The sequence below is a fragment of the Lutra lutra genome, chromosome 15, assembly GCF_902655055.1.
Source record: "Lutra lutra chromosome 15, mLutLut1.2, whole genome shotgun sequence".
Classification (NCBI taxonomy): domain Eukaryota; kingdom Metazoa; phylum Chordata; class Mammalia; order Carnivora; family Mustelidae; genus Lutra; species Lutra lutra.
Window position 1 is genome coordinate 40,734,477 of NC_062292.1, and position 17,667 is coordinate 40,752,143.

Below are 17,667 nucleotides of genomic sequence, written 5' to 3' on the forward strand. Positions count from 1 at the left end.
ATGAAGGCCAAATCCTTGCTCAGACATGGGGGGCAGGGAGGTGGTTGGTTTGTCTTGATTTGTAGGGTTTCTAAATTTTAAATCAATCGTTGATGTACAATAACGGGAAGGGGCATGTCTCTTGAGAAAGTGGATCTAATCTTTCGATGGCTTATGCTTTTGCCCAGGAGTAACAGAAAACCCTAAGAATAGCCCAAGAAATAAAGACACTTGATTATGTCACATGATAAGGAGTCCTAAGGTTAGAGTCCAGGGCTCAAATCACAGCTCAGCGCTGTCACGGGCCAGCCGGACACTTCCTGTCTCGCTGAGCTGTCACCCAAAGACGTTGGCTTAGAGCCTCACGGTCATAAGACTGCTGCTGCCGATCTACACCGAATCCATGCTCAAGGTGGGAAGAAGGGGAAAGAGGTGGCCCCAGGTACAGCGGGCCCTTTTATCAAGAAAGCATAACTTTTCTCAGAAACACCTTGGACACTTCCGTTTGTATCCCATTGACCAGACCCGTGTCACATGGCCACTCCTGGTGCCCAGGGCAGCTGGGAAGGGAGGAGTTAGCTTTCCAGCCTCCTTCCTACCAGTGGGAGTAGGTGATGAGGACAAGGACTGGGAATGGCTGCAGGATCAGCCAAACAGCACTGTCGGCCTTCCTGGGCGACATCTAACCCGTACTCTGAGATGGCAGCTCCTGTGGGGCACAGGAGAGCCACTGGCCTCACTTCTGCTGCCCCCCCACCGGCCCTGCAGACATGTTAGCGGGCTTCCCCAACCAGGTCAGCTCCACCTCAGTCACACTAAGGCTCTGGGTATCAAAGCTTATATTGGACAGACCCTCTGCCCTGCGCATCCCTCTTGCTGAGCTGTTGCCTTGCCTTTGTGGACAGTGGGGAGGACAGGGCCGTGGCACTCAGCTGGTTCTCACGAAGACCCTCAGGGTGTCTCGCTTCTCTCCCTATCTGCCCACATTAATTCCCTCCTCTCCTCCTGATGATCCAGTTGGCTTTCGGAAGAACCGGAAGAGGCACAAGGAGCCCCAGGAGGGTAGGTGAAAGGGTTGCCAGAAATCTTCTTGGGTTTTGGGGAACGGGCTACTCCATTCCTGGTGCTCCCGACTTGGCCAAGCCCCTACCAACACGTTTCGGGTCATCACTGGTCCACAGGAGAGCACCATCCAAAAGCTCAGTTGTCAGCTGTGGATCACAGGTCCTCCGACTGCACCCCCTGATACCCCCCCCAACTCCCATTGCCATAGAAAAGTCCTGCATTAGCCCCTTGGAATCTCCCCCTGGGCTTGGGGCCTCATTGCTGCTCCTTTTCTAGACCTCAAGAAGGAGCTGATGGACTACCGAAATCTTCTGAAAAAGAGGTGGGTGTGGGCCTGTCCAGGGGCAGGGCTGAAGGCTCCCCAGCTATGTCCATGAGCCCATGGGGCTCAGCTCTCCCCTCGGCTGGCTAGAAAGCTAGACTGCGGGTAGCCAGCGGGAGGAGAGAAGAGCACTGACCCTATATTCTGTTCCCTTTAAGCTCTGTGTTCTTGAGTGAATCCTCATTCGTCTCTGGGTCTTGACTCACTCATTTTTAAAATGGGGTGCTCCACTAGAACCATGATTTTTAAAAAAAGAATTAAGGTAACAGAATAATGTGACCCCCCCCCCCATCTTTCTAAGCAGTCCATAATACAAGATGTTAGGAATGGAGTTTCTCCACCTGAAAATTCAGACTGTGGGGGGTAGGGGGGAGGCCGCCTTTGCCCATCTCTGGGTCCCCCGTGTCCCGACAGAGCTCAGGCCCAGGGCCCAGCCCCCTTCCCCCACTCCCTCCATCCCGTCCCTTTCTTCTAGTGCAGAGAGAGCAGCTCTTCACGGCCTCTCAGGGTGGCAGGTCCAGGGGACCAGCTCCTGGGGCTCCGCGGGGGCTCCGCTGGGGCTCCCCTGGGGCTCCCCTGGCCTCTGACCTGCCCGCCCTGCTCCCCAGGGCCCCGCCTCCCGCCAAGAAAAAGGTGGACCTGGAGCAGGTGTGGCAGCTTCTGATGACGGCCGACCGCAAGGACTACGAGCGCATCTGCCTGAAGTACGGCATCGTGGACTACCGCGGCATGCTGCGCAAGCTCAAGGAGATGCGGAAGGAGCAGGAGGACAAGATGGCGCGGGTACTTCCGCCCGGCCGCCGCCTCGCGGGCGCCCCCACCCGGAGCTGGGCCCCACGCAGGGTTGGCCCGCAGCCCGCCCCCAGGGCCACGTGTGGCTGGGACCCAGGCCTCCAGTCAACGTTCTGGCTTCAAAATCTGGCTCAGATACTAAAATCCGGGGCATTGGGAAAGTTAGGGCCTCCATGTCTTGATTTCCTTATCTGCCAAATGGGTGTTATAGTTGTACCTGCCCCTTAGGATCAGGGAGAGGATGAACTAGACAATGTAATTAAAGCATTTAACTGTGCTTTAATCACTTAATAGTGCCTCACACCTGGCAAGGGCTTCCTGTCCGCTGTCATCCTCCCCAGACTCTGGATGCCTATCTTATTTCTAAAGGCTTTCAGTGGAGGGGATTTCAGCATTATCTGCTTATCCCAGTGTCTTATAGACTGTATAGGAAGTTCTTTCCTGGATCTAACCTAACTATAGTATTAGTCTAATTCGTCTTCTGGAAATGCAAAACAACTAGTTTTCACCATCCTGAAAATAGTATTTTATCACCTTGAAGGTGGTTCATCAAATATCCTGGGACTTAGTTTTCTGTCCTCTAAGCTTTCTCATTGACCCTAACACAGGGCTTTGCCCATAGTAGGTGCTCAACTAATTTTTATTGCCTGGAATAGCAGATGAACAGAAATGCCCTACCATGTTCTCAGAAAACCTGGACGCCTGGGGTCTTTTCTCACTTTGCTTCCTGACCTGATATCTCTCATCTTGGAAAATTTCTTCCCCTCTATAAAATGGGCAAATGCATGCTTGAGTGAAACACTGGGGGCGGGGGCGGGGACTGGGGTCCAAGTGTGTGGAGTGCCCCAAAGAGGGAGCTCAGAGAGATCCCTTGGTATGTTTGTCTTTCCTAGTACGTTAACACCGTCTCCAACTTAAGACACATCAGGGTCAGCAAGGAGGGGGTCGCAACATTTGATCTGGAGCTGGATCTCAAGGATCCCGGGAGCAAGGTTTACCTGTATAAGGTGAGGCCGGAGGAGTCTTTGAGGGGGGAGGGATCTGACAGGGAGGCTGCTGGTCCTCAGGGGAGGAGCTATGGGTCCCTCGGATTCCCCTCTGGGAGCAACTCAAGCGCACAGGCACAGACGGTGAACCTTGCCTCCCCTGGAGTTCCTGATTGGAGGGAAGTCAAACTGTGGTGTGGACATTTCACAGACTCCTCTTATTCTCACTGAGCCAACCGGTTCCCTAGCCAGGGCACCAGGATTCTTAGATTCTAAGGATTCTAAGAAAGTACACCCTCACCCCCCTGCATCTGTTTCTTGGCTCTAGCTGGTCCTGCTCCCTGTCACCGTCTTCCCTTGTATCCACACAGCTAATTCCCTCACCCACACCCAGATGTCCCCTGACCACCCTGTCTGACACTGCTGTGTCCCCCCCTGCCCTACCCTGCATCCCTGAATCCATATCCTCCTCTCTCTTTTTTCCCTACTTCTATCTCTTTCTAATATAGGTTATATGATCTGCTTATGATATATGTTATTTGTGTCCCTCCTAGAATTTTAGCTCCCTGGGGGGCAGGAATCTTTGTTTTATTCACTCTTGTGCCCCAAGTACTTAACCCAGGGCCTGGCACACAGTAGGCAACCGAAGGTGAGCTATTGTTAATATCTGGCAAGTGACAAATATATCTAGGCTTTAGCTAAAGGGGGCATATGCATGGATTACTGGTTTTGTGGAGCTCCGAAAATACCTGATGGCTCTCTTGTTCCCCTCTGAAAATGAATGTGTCTCAGGTGTCTCTCTCAGGACATTTGCCAATTATTCACTTCATGGTCAGAGTCAGGGACCACCCTCCCCTCCCTGTTTTCAAAGCCTCTGAGCCCTGCTCTCCATCCCTGTCCCTGCCCCCTTCCCCATCTCCTCTGTGGTTGCAGCAATGTTGTCTGGTGCCGGGGGCCAGTGGGAGAAAACTACCCAAAGGGGGTCGGGGCAGGAGGTGCTGGGGACCCACGGAGGCCCTGAGCCTCCCTCTTCCTTTCTCTGCCTCAGGATGGTGAGATGGTCCCCTACAGCCTTGACAACCAGACCAAGCTCTGTCTGCGGCGGCTGGGGAAGCGCTATCAGTTCCAGATCCGGAACCTGCAGGCTGAGGATGCCGGCATTTACCAGGTTAAGGTGGAGGATGCCGAAATCTTCTCCACGGAACTGGATGCCAGCGGTAGGTGGTGTTCCCCCTGCAGAAGCTGGAGCGGAGGAGATCTGTTAGGAGGGGGCCCATGTTGGTGCCGTGGCTGGGGATTGGAGGGGTGGAGAGTGGAAATAAATGTGCCCCCCTCTCACCTTGCAAAGACTGTGAGGGATCAGAATGCACACCCACGTGGTTACACTGAAATGATATCTGCTTTCCAGAGGTCTGGGTCCGAGGTCTATGTTCTATTGGTGGTGAGCTGGGCCCTCCTGGGTTCCAGCCGCAGACATAGTGTCTGTGCCGTGGCCCTGCTTACAGACCTTCTGCAGCAGAGATTCAATCTCCAGATTCGATCCAGACGAATTTCACAGGCTCTAGCCACAGCCCCACTCTTTTCTGCTGCAGACTCCCCCTCCCACACTCCCCAGTAAGAAGCCCCACCCAGATGCAGCACCCTTGTGCCCCGTACAGACGTCTTCCTTCCCTGCCTTCTGTGCCCCCTCCCCACCTGGGAACTGTCCCGTCCTCTCTCATCGCACCCTGTCCCATCCCCTCGAGTAGCTGTGTATGCATCACCACCCCCCCCAGGCCCCCCTTGGAGTACTTTAAAGTTCCAGAGGCCTCCTGGGAGCAGGAGAGACCTGGAAAGGAAAACTGTGGGCAGGCAGAACATAAAGAACATGGTTCTAAATCAATGTTAAGGAAGAAAGAGGGCATGAGATCTCCAGCAGGCCTGGTACGCCTGAACAGGGCTTTGAAAAGCTGAGAAATGGTATGGCATAGGGGAAGGGGAGAGGGACTTTGGTTTCAGCTGGACCTGGGTGTGAATTCTGCCTGGGCTGCCTCTTAGTTGGGTAAGACTTGGTTTCCTTACTTGTAAAAAGGAAATAATACTACCTATCTGGGAGGTGGTCCTAGGATTCATAAGAGACCATGACCGTCAGCATATCGGTTTTCTTCATATACCCATCTTACCCCCAGACATGATCTCTGGATTTAGGATCATGGAATTCCAGAGCTGAAAACGGTCTTACAGTTTGTAACCTCGTTATAAGCCCTCATTTTATGTTGGGAACTGTCACCTGGGGTAAGGAGGTGACCTACCCCAGCTGACACAGGAGGTCTGAGACTGAGCTAGTTTAAACCTGGGCTCCTGAGCTCCTGGCCGTGCTGTGTCAGGTCACACTGGGTTACGCCGCCAAGCTAATGTCCCCATTCCTGCTTCCCCGACAGCCATCCCATCCAGAGTGGTGGTCCCGCTGGTTGAGGCTCACTGTGAAGAGCAGGGCGATGCTGTCTTCGAGTGTGTTCTCTCCAGCCCCTGCCCCCATGCCGCCTGGAATTTCCGGCACCGGCCCCTCCAACCCAGCAACAAATACGAAGTGTTTGTGTCCCCTGATGGGCTGACCCACCGGCTGGTGGTCAGGGGAGCCCATTTGTCAGACATGGGCCCTTACTCACTGGGCACTGGATTCCACAGCTCTACTGCCTGGCTGGTCGTTGGAGGTGAGTGGTTCATACCTCTGTCTTTCTCTCTCTACCAAGACAAGAGTCTGGGGCTGAGAAGGGCATGGAAAAGGCCAGGGCCAGGGACTTCCTTTGGTCAGTTATTTGCTTTTGATGATTCCTTCGGTCTCTGAGAATGAAGACAGCTCCTGAGATCTATTCCTGACCCACTGCAATGCCGGCCCTTCCTGGGCAGCCCGGTCCTCCTCCACTGTCTGGGCCCCGTGTGCCTCTAGGAATGCTTCTGGGGACACAGATCCAAGGTGGCCTGAGGGTCCTGGCTAGGGCTTGGCTCCAATCCAGTATGGATGAGAACCTGGGTCAGGCCAAAGGACACCCTTAAATCCCCTACAGATATGGATTCAAGGTGATCCTAGGAAACTGTAAAGTAGGCATTTTTAAGGCAGATGGTGAGCAAATAGCTCTTTTAAAAATCACACAACTGTTTGTGGCAGTTTGATAAGCAGGTGAATTTTGGGTTCTGTATTTTCCCAAAAGTCCTTATGGACCATATAGCAGGGCACGGTGGTCTGTGGGCACAGGGCTGGGGGAGGTGGCAATAGGACTCATCTATCAGGAAGCCGGCATACCCTGGCTTCCTTCTGAGATGGTCAGCTTTTTCTCTGCTGGGGAAACTGAAAGTCAGGCAAAGCAGTTGAGGTCAGACAGGTGCCTTGGACTAATTTAACAGGTCTTTTCTTTTGTCTCTCAATGGGGGCATTGACCTCTTCCCAAAGCAGGGAAAGAGAAAAGCCTTCTGACTGCAAGTGCTGACCGTCAGAAGCAAGCCCAAGGAGCCCAGTCCTCAGAAGCAGAAGATTCCAGGAGCATCAGTGGCAAGGGAGGGAAACCCAGAAAGCAGGGCCTGCTGGAGGGCTCCCTTAATGGGGCCAGGCCTGCTTCTGGGCTCCAGCTCACAGCTGACCTAGACACAGGTGGCCTTGGTGGGCATGGCTACTCCCTGGTAGGGAGTGATGGGGCAGCTGGCTCAGCCTGGGACCCTGGGCAAGCAGGAAAGGGCTTTCTGGAAGGAGAGGGAGGCACAGTCACTGCCCTTGGGGAAAATCAACTCCACAGAGAGGGTGGCTGGAGCAGAAGCCTTCCAGGGAGCCCCTATGCACAGGGAGAGGGCCTAGAATCAGGTTTGGGTCTCATGGAAGTTCAACAGCAAGATCATGGCACAGGCAGTGATGGGGACAAATGCCATAGGACAGTAGGAGGCTGGGAGGCTGAGTCCAAGTACCCTCAGGTGGGAGGACTGGGAAGCAGCGAGGAAGGAGAGGAGTACAGAGAGGACCACAGGAGTCCTCTGGACAGGCATAACCAGGAACAACTCTTCAGTACTTATTTGGGACCTGGGAGAGGAAAGACAGCCCTGAAGGGATTCCAGTCTGGTCCTATGGACTCTTGGTCAGAAGGGGGAGTGATGGAAGAGATTTTGCAGGGGAAAAACCTGGGTGAGGTGGAGGGAGGGGGTGATTTGAGCAGGGGAAGACAGAGAGGAGCCACAAGGGCAGTGTGGGGCAGGGGCACTGGCCTGGGGGAAGCTGGAGACAGCAGTGGGGCGGGTGGTCCTGGGGCCCAGGAGTATCCTGGAGAACGAGCTTCTAGCTCCAAGACAGGCATAGGCCCTGAGTCCTGGGGCTCTCAGAGAGGCAGAGATGCTGATGATGGGGAAGAAGAGGGCTGCTGGGGGCCAGGGGAGTCTCGAGGGCAGATACCTAAAGGAAAGAACTCCCAGGAACCGTCAATATCTGGTAGCAGAAGTTTCCTCCTGGGACGAGGGGGGCCTGAGGCCAAAGCTGAGGGGTCACTACAGACAGCTGGTCAAGGCCCAGGGAAGTCTGTGGGTGGGGGAAAGGGCTACAAAACCAGCCCCACAGGCCCAGGAGGTCCCAGGGGCTGGGAGAAGGGCCTACAGGGGTCCAGGGGAAGGGAGAGCCAGAAGACAGTAGGGGACTTGGGTGAGTCAGGGGATGGCTCTGGAAGCTCCCAGTGTTCCCAAGGCTGGCCAGCAGGTCAGTGGGGGGCAGAGGATGCTGGCAGAATAGAGTCTGAGAGCACAGATCCTTGGGATGACACAGGGTCCAGCCTCAGCAAAACTGGGGCCAACCACAGGCCTGGACTTTTGGGGTCTGGCGATGGGGAAAGTGGTGTGGGTGGTACCCAGGGGGCTGGACTGATGGGGTCTGGTCAGGGGGTGGATGCCAGAAGCCACAAGCTAATTGGGTCTCCAAGCCTGGGTGCTCAGGGTTCTGGGAAGACACTAGGAGACACTGGTGGATTAAAAGGTCCAGGGACAATGGGTTCTGAACCAGATTTCTGGAATGGGTCATGGAACTCCAGAGGAAAAGTACCCAGAGGTAAGACAGGCTACGAGGAAGGCTTAGGAGGTCCAGGGAGGATGGAATCTAGGTATGGCGATGGCACAGGGTACACTAGAGGAGTAGGTCCTGAAACTGGGGCTGGCTATAGAGACGGCTCAGCAGTGTCAGGAGAAATGGGATTTGGTTATGGCACTGGTTGCAGAGTGGCTTCTGGGGCACCTGGCGGAACAGAGTTTGAGAAAGGGGGTGGTTATACGCATGGCTCAGGTGTGTCTGGCGGAATGTGGTCTGGAAACGGAGATAGTGATGGTCCTGCAATACGGCGGTCTGGGAGACTTGCTAATCTCAAGAATGGCTCAGGTGGCCATGATAGAGGGCCCAGCGATGAAGCCAGGATGCCTCGGGAGGCCAGGGATGCATCCGAAGCGCAGGGGGATGCTGGCCCTGGGGGAAGGCATCGTTCCAGCGGTGGCCTAGGGAGCCCTGGGACAGTGGGGTCTGTGGGGAGAGGTGACCTTGGGGCCTTGGCAACTATGGGGGCTGTTAGGGAAGGACATGCAGAAGCAGAACCAGGGGTCTCTGGAAGAATAAGGCCTTGGGGTCAGACTGGAGACTACAAGGACTTCAGAGCCTCAGGGGCTCTGGGGGCCTTTGGAGAAGGAGGCCATGAAGAGGGCCCTGGGGAAGCCATGGAGCAGAGGTATCTGAAGGCAGGGGACAAAGTGAATGATGGGGTTGGGACCAGGGGCCTTGGTGCTAGGGTACCTGGAGCTGGAGCTGGTCATTGGGATGATACCAAGGTCCCCGAGGAGCTGGCTCCTCAACCTGGAGCCAGTTCTGAGAGCCAAGGAGCTTATGGGCCTGGTGGCATGCCTGGTCATGGGGGTGGATCAGGAATTCCAGGGTCTCAGCAAATTGGAAGCAGAACAGCTTATAGAGGAAGGTCAAAGGGTCTTGGGTCTGGGGGAATGGGGTCAGGGGGTGAGGCAGATTATAAGGATGGTATTGGGGTTTCTGGGGAGATGGGGTCAGTAGATGAGGCAGACTATAGGAAAGATTCAGGGACTCCTGAGGAAATGGGTTCATTGGGTAAGGCAGATCATAGGGATGATTTAGGGGGCTCTGGGAGAATGGGGATGAGGGGTGAGGCAGGTTATGGGGATGGCTTGGGGGGTTCTGGAAGAATAGGGGCAGGGGGTGAGGCACGTTATAGGCATAGCTTGGGGGATTCTGGGAGAATTGGGTCAAGGAGTGAGGCAGGTTATAAGGATGGCTTGGAGGGTTCTGGGAGAATGGGGATGGGGAGTGAGGCAGGGTATGGCGATGGCTTAGGAGGTCCTGGAAAAATGGGGTCAGGGGCTGGGGAAGGTTATGGGGATGGCTTAGGAGGTCCTGGGAGAATTGGATCAGGGGGTGAGGCAGGTTATAAGGCTGGTTTGGGGGGTTCTGGGAGAATGGGGATGGGGGGTGAGGCAGGGTATGGGGATGGCTTAGGAGGTCCTGGAAAAATGGGGGCAGGGGCTGGGGAAGGTTATGGGGATGGCTTAGGAGGTCCTGGGAGAATTGGGTCAGGGGGTGAGGCAGGTTATAAGGCTGGTTTGGGGGGTTCTGGGAGAATGGGGATGGGGAGTGAGGCAGGGTATGGCGATGCCTTAGGAGGTCCTGGAAAAATGGGGTCAGGGGCTGGGGAAGGTTATGGGGATGGCTTAGGAGGTCCTGGGAGAATTGGATCAGGGGGTGAGGCAGGTTATAAGGCTGGTTTGGGGGGTTCTGGGAGAATGGGGATGGGGGGTGAGGCAGGGTATGGGGATGGCTTAGGAGGTCCTGGAAAAATGGGGGCAGGGGCTGGGGAAGGTTATGGGGATGGCTTAGGAGGTCCTGGGAGAATTGGGTCAGGGGGTGAGGCAGGTTATAAGGCTGGTTTGGGGGGTTCTGGGAGAATGGGGATGGGGAGTGAGGCAGGGTATGGCGATGCCTTAGGAGGTCCTGGAAAAATGGGGTCAGGGGCTGGGGAAGGTTATGGGGATGGCTTAGGAGGTCCTGGGAGAATTGGGTCAGGGGGTGAGGCAGGTTATAAGGCTGGTTTGGGGGGTTCTGGGAGGATGGGGATGGGGGGTGAGGCAGGGTATGGCGATGGCTTAGGAGGTCCTGGAAAAATGGGGTCAGGGGCTGGGGAAGGTTATGGGGATGGCTTAGGAGGTCCTGGGAGAATTGGATCAGGAGGTGAAGCAGGTTACAAGGCTGGTTTGGGGGGTTCTGGGAGGATGGGGATGGGGAGTGAGGCAGGGTATGGGGATGGCTTAGGAGGTCCTGGAAAAATGGGGTCAGGGGCTGGGGAAGGTTATGGGGATGGCTTAGGAGGTCCTGGGAGAATTGGATCAGGAGTTGAAGCAGGTTACAAGGATGGTTTGGGGACTTCTGGGAGAATGGGGATGGGGGGTGAGGCAGGGTATGGGGATGGCTTAGGAGGTCCTGGGAGAATTGGATCAGGGGGTGAGGCAGGTTATAAGGATGGTTTGGGGGATTCTGGGAGAATGGGGATGGGGGGTGAGGCAGGGTATGGCGATGGCTTAGGAGGTCCTAGAAAAATGGGGTCAGGGGCTGGGGAAGGTTATGGGGATGGCTTAGGAGGTCCTGGGAGAATTGGGTCCGGGGGTGAGGCAGGTTATAAGGATGGTTTGGGGGGTTCTGGGAGAATGGGGATGGGGGGTGAGGCAGGGTATGGCAATGCCTTAGGAGGTCCTGGAAAAATGGGGTCAGGGGCTGGGGAAGGTTATGGGGATGGCTTAGGAGGTCCTGGGAGAATTGGATCAGGGGGTGAGGCAGGTTATAAGGCTGGTTTGGGGGGTTCTGGGAGAATGGGGATGGGGGGTGGGGCAGGGTATGGGGATGGCTTAGGAGGTCCTGGAAAAATGGGGGCAGGGGCTGGGGAAGGTTATGGGGATGGCTTAGGAGGTCCTGGGAGAATTGGGTCAGGGGGTGAGGCAGGTTATAAGGCTGGTTTAGGGGGTTCTGGGAGAATGGGGATGGGGGGTGAGGCAGGTTATGGGGATGGTTTAGGAGGTCCTGGGAAAGTGGGGTCAGGGGCTGGGGAAGGTTATGGGGATGGCTTAGGAGGTCCTGGGAGAATTGGGTCAGGGGGTGAGGCAGGTTATAAGGCTGGTTTGGGGGGTTCTGGGAGGATGGGGTTGGGGGGTGAGGCAGGGTATGGCGATGGCTTAGGAGGTCCTGGAAAAATGGGGTCAGGGGCTGGGGAAGGTTATGGGGATGGCTTAGGAGGTTCTGAGAGAATTGGATCGGGAGTTGAAGCAGGTTACAAGGATGGTTTGGGGACTTCTGGGAGAATGGGGATGGGGGGTGAGGCAGGGTATGGGGATGGCTTAGGAGGTCCTGGAAAAATGGGGTCAGGGGCTGGGGAAGGTTATGGGGATGGCTTAGGAGGTCCTGGGAGAATTGGGTCCGGGGGTGAGGCAGGTTATAAGGATGGTTTGGGGGGTTCTGGGAGGATGGGGATGGGGGGTGAGGCAGGGTATGGGGATGGCTTAGGAGGTCCTGGAAAAATGGGGTCAGGGGCTGGGGAAGGTTATGGGGATGGCTTAGGAGGTCCTGGGAGAATTGGGTCCGGGGGTGAGGCAGGTTATAAGGATGGTTTAGGGGGTTCTGGGAGAATGGGGATGGGGGGTGAGGCAGGTTATGGGGATGGTTTAGGAGGTCCTGGAAAAATGGGGTCAGGGGCTGGGGAAGGTTATGGGGATGGCTTAGGAGGTCCTGGGAGAATTGGTTCAGGGGGTGAGGCAGGTTATAAGGCTGGTTTGGGGACTTCTGGGAGAATGGGGATGGGGGGTGAGGCAGGGTATGGGGATGGCTTAGGAGGTCCTGGAAAAATGGGGGCAGGGGTTCGGAAAGGTTATAAGGAAGGCTTAAGAGGTCCTGGGAGAATTGGGTCAGGGGGTGAGGCAGGTTATAAGGCTGGTTTGGGGGGTTCTGGGAGAATGGGGGTGGGGGGTGAGGCAGGGTATGGGGATGGCTTAGGAGGTCCTGGGAAAATGGGGTCAGGGGCTGGGGATGGTTATGGGGATGACTTAGGAGGTCCTGGGAGAATTGGGTCAGGGGGTGAGGCAGGTTATAAGGCTGGTTTGGGGGATTCTGGGAGAATGGAGATGGGAGGTGAGACAGGGTATGGGGATGGCTTAGGAGGTCCTGGAAAAATGGGGGCAGGGGCTGGGAAAGGTTATAGGGAAGGCTTAAGAGGTCCTGGGAGAATTGGGTCAGGAGTTGAGGCAGGTTATAAGGATGGTTTCGGGGATTCTGGGAGAATGGGAGCAGAGGGTGAGGTAGGTTACGGGCATGACTTGGGGGATTGTGGGAGAATTGGGTCAAAGAGTGAGAAAGATTATGCGGATGGCTTAGGGGATTCTGGGAGAATGGGGATGGTGGGTAAGGCAGGTTATGGGGATGGCTTACGAGGTCCTGGAAAAATGGGGTCAGGGGCTGGGAAAGTTTATAGGGATGGCTTAGGAGGTCCTGGGAGAATTGGATCAGGGGGTGAGGCAGGTTATAAGGATGGTTTGGAGGATTCTGGGAGAATGGGGTCAGGGGGTGAGGCAGGTTCTAAGGATGGCTTGGGGGATTCTGGGAGAATGGGGATGGGTGATGAGGCAGGTTATGGGGATGGCTCTGGAGGTCCTGGAAAAATGGGGTCAGGGGTTGGGGCAGGTTATAGGGAAGGCTTAGGAGGTCCTGGGAGAATTGGGTCAGGGGGGGAGGCAGGTTATGGGGATAGCTTGGGGGATTCTGGGAGAATTGGATCAAAGGGTGAGATAGGTTATAAGGATGGTTTGGGGGGTTCCAAGAGAATAGGAGAAGGTGGTGGAGCAAGTTATGGTGATGGCTTGAGAGACTCTGGGAGAATTGGGTCAAAGGATGACGCAGGTTATAGGGATGGTTTGGGGGGTTCTGGGAGAATGGAGATGGGGGGTGAAGCTGGTTATGGGGATGGCTTAGGGGAATCTGGGAGAATGGGGATGGGGGGTGGGACAGCTTATAAGAATGGCTTAATGGGTTCTGGGAGAATGGGGGCAGGGGGTGAGGAACATTATAAGGATGGCTTGGGGGTTTCTGGAAGAATTGGATCAGGGGATGAGGTAGGTTATGGGGATGGTCTGGGGCATTCTGGGAGAATGGGAACAGAGGATGAAGCAGGTCATGGGGATGGCTTAGGGGATTCTGGGAGAACTGGGTCAAAGGGTGAGAAAGGTTATGGGGACGGCTTGGAAGGTTCTGGTAGAATTGGGTCAAGGGCTGAGGCACGTTTTAAGGATGGTTTGGGGGGTTCTGGCAGAATGGGGATGGGGGGTGATGCAGGTTATGTGGATGGCTTGGGAGGTTCTGAGAAAATGGGGCCAGGAGGTACAGGTTATAGGGATGGCTTGCGAGGTCCTAGAAGAGTTGGGTCAGGGGGTGAGGCAGGTTATAAGGATGGTTTGGGGGGTTCTGGAAGAATGGGGATAGAGGGTGAGGCAGGTTATGGAGATGGCTTGGTAGAGTCTGGAAGAATTGGGTCAGGGGGTGATGCAGGTTATAAGGATGGTTTGGGGGGTTCTGAGAGAATGGGGGCAAGGGGTAAAGCAGGTTTTGGGGATGGCTTGGGGGAGTCTGAGAGAATTGGGCCAAGAGGTGACAAAGGTTATAAAGATGGTTTGGGGATTTCTGGGAGACTTGGGTCAGGGGGAGAGGCAGGTTATAAGGATGGTTTGGGGGTTTCTGGGAGACTTGGGTCAGGGGGAGAGGAAGATTATAAGGATGGTTTGGGGAGTTCTGGGAGACTTGGGTCAGGGGGAGAGGCAGGTTATAAGGATGGTTTGGGGAGTTCTGGGAGACTCAGGTCAGGAGATGAAGCAGGCCCTAGGGATGGTTTGGAGGGTGCTAGGGGACTGGGGTCAGGAAGTGAGGCAGATTATAGGGGAGGCTTAGGAGGATCTGGAGAAATGGTGGGCTACAAAGATGCTTCAGGGACGTTCAGAGTAATGGGCACACAGGCTGGAGTGGGATATGAAGGTGGGCCCAGGAGCCAAGAAATCATAAAGCATGCTCCAGGCCAAGAAGGGGCTGGTCAGTGTCAAGACCCACGGTTCCTAGATAGCAAATTTTCAGGTCTTGGAAGGGGCAGATCTACTGGCTCAGGGGACTCAGGCATCCTGGATAAGGGGAATTTCACTGATAGGGAGAAGAGTCTCACCCAAAAACCTGGGGATTTAGGGCCTCGGGGAGCCTGGAATCGTCTAGATGGTCCCTTGGGCGGAAAAGACTCTATGGACAGATCAGGGGGTAGCCAGGGCCTGGGCTTTCAGCTAGACAAAGGGCAAAGAGGAGAAAGAGGGTCCCTGGGATATCAGGGGTCCCTGGGGGCTGAGAATGACAGAGCCCAAGGTCCAGGGACCCTAAAGGAGTATGAGAAATGGGGAGCAGAAGAGTCTGGAGGGTCAGACAGAAGGCCTGGCCAGTTCAGCAGGTCTCAGAGATGGTTGGGGGTGGAGGCTGGAACAGCAAAGGGAAGGGGAACAGACAAGGCCAGAGCCTCGGGGCAGCCACTGGGAGGAGAGGACCGAGAGAGCAGAAGGGTGACTCTGCACGAAGACCAGAGTTGGGAGCCCCTAAGTCATCTCGGCAGCAGGAGAGGTGGCCTGGAGAGCAGGTCAGACATCTGTGGTCAGGGGAGGGACGCCACCCAGAGTCCCAGATCCAGACACAAGCCTGGCACTGACGGTTTCTCCAAGGAGGCCCAAGGTAGGTATTTCTCACGGGAATGGCTCCGGTGGGGTAGAGCCAAGGGGGACAGGGATGACTGCGTCAGTCTCACTTCTGCCTCCAGCCTCAGGGGATTGTCCCTGCCAGTGCTCCCCATTTTCAGGGATCTCTTTCCATCCAGGAAAACCCCTTCCTCCTTATGCAGGTGGACCCCAGACCGCATGGGGCCGAGAGGTCTCTGGGTCTCTGTCTTAACAGTCTATGTCCAAAGACCTGGAGCTGTTGAAATACACCCTGTGGGTTACTCAGACTTCCTGTCTGCGTACTCAAGGGGGACCCTTCGTCCACCTCACACCCCAGGTCCCCCACACCACCCTAGGTCCTGTGGAGAAAAATGGAAGCTTTGGTTTGGCTGGCACGGGCTCAGCCCAGTTGGCAGGACACGGTGGCCTCCCAGAGCTCAGTGTAGGCAACGGTCTGGGAGGCTGGGTGTTGGCGGAAATCCTGGGTGACCAGCCCCCGACTCCCTCTTGTCTCTCCAGGCCCCAGGGGCTACTTCTCCCAGGGCCTGGCTGACACGGAAGTGCAGCAGGGAGAGGCTGCTGTGCTCTCCTGTACCCTCACCCGCGACCTGGGCCCCGGTGCCTGGTTTAAAGATGGAGTCAAGGTACTGCCCCCCATGCTTTACTGACAGTTTATTGGGGCGGAGTGAAGCAGTAAAGAGTAGAGGGTAGAGACTTTGCAAGAAAGATTTTTTATTCTTTTTTAAAGATTTTATTTGAGAGAATAAGAGCGCACAAGCCGGGGAGGTGGGGAGGGACAGAGGAAGAAGCAGACTCCCCACTGAGGCTGAGCAGGGAGCGCAGGGTTGGGCTTGATGCCAGGATCCCGGGATCGTGACCTGAGCCAAAGGCAGATGCTTAACCGACTGAGCCACCCAGGCACCCCAAGATTTTTCATTCTTCATATTACTAGAGCACCTACCCTGTGATTTGTCTAAATAGCCAGCATATTGATGTTTTTAAAATAAAACCGGATTTTTAGGTAGATGTGTACCTTCTTCACTTCCCTCTGGACACGCCCCTTCCTCTCCCAGATGCCTCCTCCTCATCTAAAATGCCTGTTGTGTCCCAACACCTGTTGAATTCCATTGTCCTTCAAGGCATGGTACAAACACCACCTCAACCCAGCCAGACAGGACCTCTCCTCTCTCGGAACAGCCCTTCTGTCCTATAGCCCTTCTGTCTTCTGCCACGGCTGTCCTCTCAGGAGGACCGATGACATCACGGTGGTCTAGGGCGCGGGCCTTGGCGCCCACTAGACCAAGCTTCAGATCCCAGCTCCGCCTCTTACCTCTGGTTTCACCTATAAGATGGGGCCAATAATAATACTGACATAAGGTCGTTGCAACACTAAATGAGGTGCTGAGCTTGGAGGGCACTAGCGTGCACCTGGGGCGTGCAAGGGTTTCCTGGACGCCGCTGTTACTACAGTTCCTACATTGCATTAGTAAGGGGCCCCGCTTCCCCCTCCTCCCCCTGCCTGGGGGAGCTGGGCAGGATGAGGATGACGGTCTCCTCCATGGCTCTTGTTTGCAGCTCAGTACCCAGGATGGAGTCGTCTTTGAGCAAGATGGTCTCGTGCACAAGCTCCTCATTGCCCATGTGCAGGGGACCCAGGCTGGGAGGTACACCTTTGTAGCCGGCAACCAGCGGAGCGAGGCCACCCTGAGTGTCCACGGTGAGGCTCAGCCCCACCCCCGCCCCTGCTCCACAGGCTTTCTGCTCCAGGGGGTCTGCAGCCAGTGCCTAATCTCATCCTCAGTCTGAGAAAGACTTTCTAAAACGGCAGCCATATCCTCCCTATTCTTTGTCAGGAAGTCCTTGGGGAGGTCTAGCCCTGGTGGCTCCTGCTGCAGACGAAGCCCATGCATCCCCTCCACAGTCCTCACGGGGGGCGGTCTTTAATCTCAGCCTACACTTCCTCCCCCCGGGTCCTCTTTCCCCACACCCCCGGTGCACAGCGCCCAGGCTGCCTTTGACTCCCTGGCCCTGTTATATCTCTAGATCGCCCCGTCATCGCTGCTGATGTGACAGAGAAACTGAGAGAGCCTCTGGTGGTCAAGGCTGGGAAGCCGGTGACGGTGAAGATCCCCTTCCAGAGCCGCCTCCCAGTTCAGGCTTCCTGGAAGAAGGACGGGACCGAAGTGGTGGACAGCGGCCGCCGCCAGGGGGCGCAGGTGGCCCTGAGGGAAGGCTTCACGCGGCTGTGCCTCCCCAGCGCCGGCAGGAAGGACGGTGGCCGGTACCGCGTGACACTGAAGAGCGAAGGCGGCTCTGTGCAGGCTGAGATCACCCTGCAAGTTATAGGTGCCAGCCCCAGCCTTCTCCCCAGCCGAGGCCCGAGCGCTCCCAGGGTTCTGGGGCCTCCCCGCTGGCAAGAGCAGGCCCAGTGTGTGCCCCCCAGTCCCGACCCTCATTTGCATGTTCTCTAAGATACAAACCTACTCCACCTTGGAGGCTCCCCTCCTCAGACTGGTTAGGAAGAAGACAGGGCTGGTGGCTCTTCTCTGGGAGCTAAGGCACTGGGCCCGGGGTGGGGTGGGGGACCACTGGGGTGGGATGGTGGCCCTCAGCCTTGAGCGGTGCCAGCAAGTTAGGACTGCCCGTGGCCAGAGAACCGAGCAGGTACCTGTACTGGCCACAGGGATGCATTCCCGGTCACCTCTGGGGGTGTGTGTGTGGGGGGAATACCTC

The 17,667-nt window shown here is 56.0% G+C and overlaps 1 protein-coding gene across 6 annotated transcripts in view; it reads left to right on the top strand.

Moving 5' to 3' along the window:
• IGFN1 (immunoglobulin like and fibronectin type III domain containing 1) overlaps positions 1-17,667 on the top strand; it is a 33,138-nt gene that overhangs the window by 5,734 nt on the left and 9,737 nt on the right. Inside the window, exons 6-16 of one of the 6 annotated variants that reach the window (XM_047705568.1) lie at positions 997-1,041; positions 1,321-1,366; positions 1,975-2,149; positions 3,052-3,165; positions 4,193-4,361; positions 5,565-5,837; positions 6,575-6,613; positions 14,801-14,950; positions 15,454-15,578; positions 16,510-16,651; positions 16,978-17,280. In XM_047705568.1, the coding sequence (XP_047561524.1) occupies positions 997-1,041; positions 1,321-1,366; positions 1,975-2,149; positions 3,052-3,165; positions 4,193-4,361; positions 5,565-5,837; positions 6,575-6,613; positions 14,801-14,950; positions 15,454-15,578; positions 16,510-16,651; positions 16,978-17,280 (1,581 nt within the window). Of the gene's footprint in view, positions 1-996; positions 1,042-1,320; positions 1,367-1,974; positions 2,150-3,051; positions 3,166-4,192; positions 4,362-5,564; positions 5,838-6,574; positions 6,614-9,504; positions 9,749-10,532; positions 10,829-11,489; positions 11,930-12,091; positions 12,200-12,631; positions 14,951-15,453; positions 15,579-16,509; positions 16,652-16,977; positions 17,281-17,667 lie in introns of those variants that run through there. The other 5 variants (XM_047705565.1, XM_047705562.1, XM_047705564.1 and 2 more) reach the window with 5 other exon arrangements.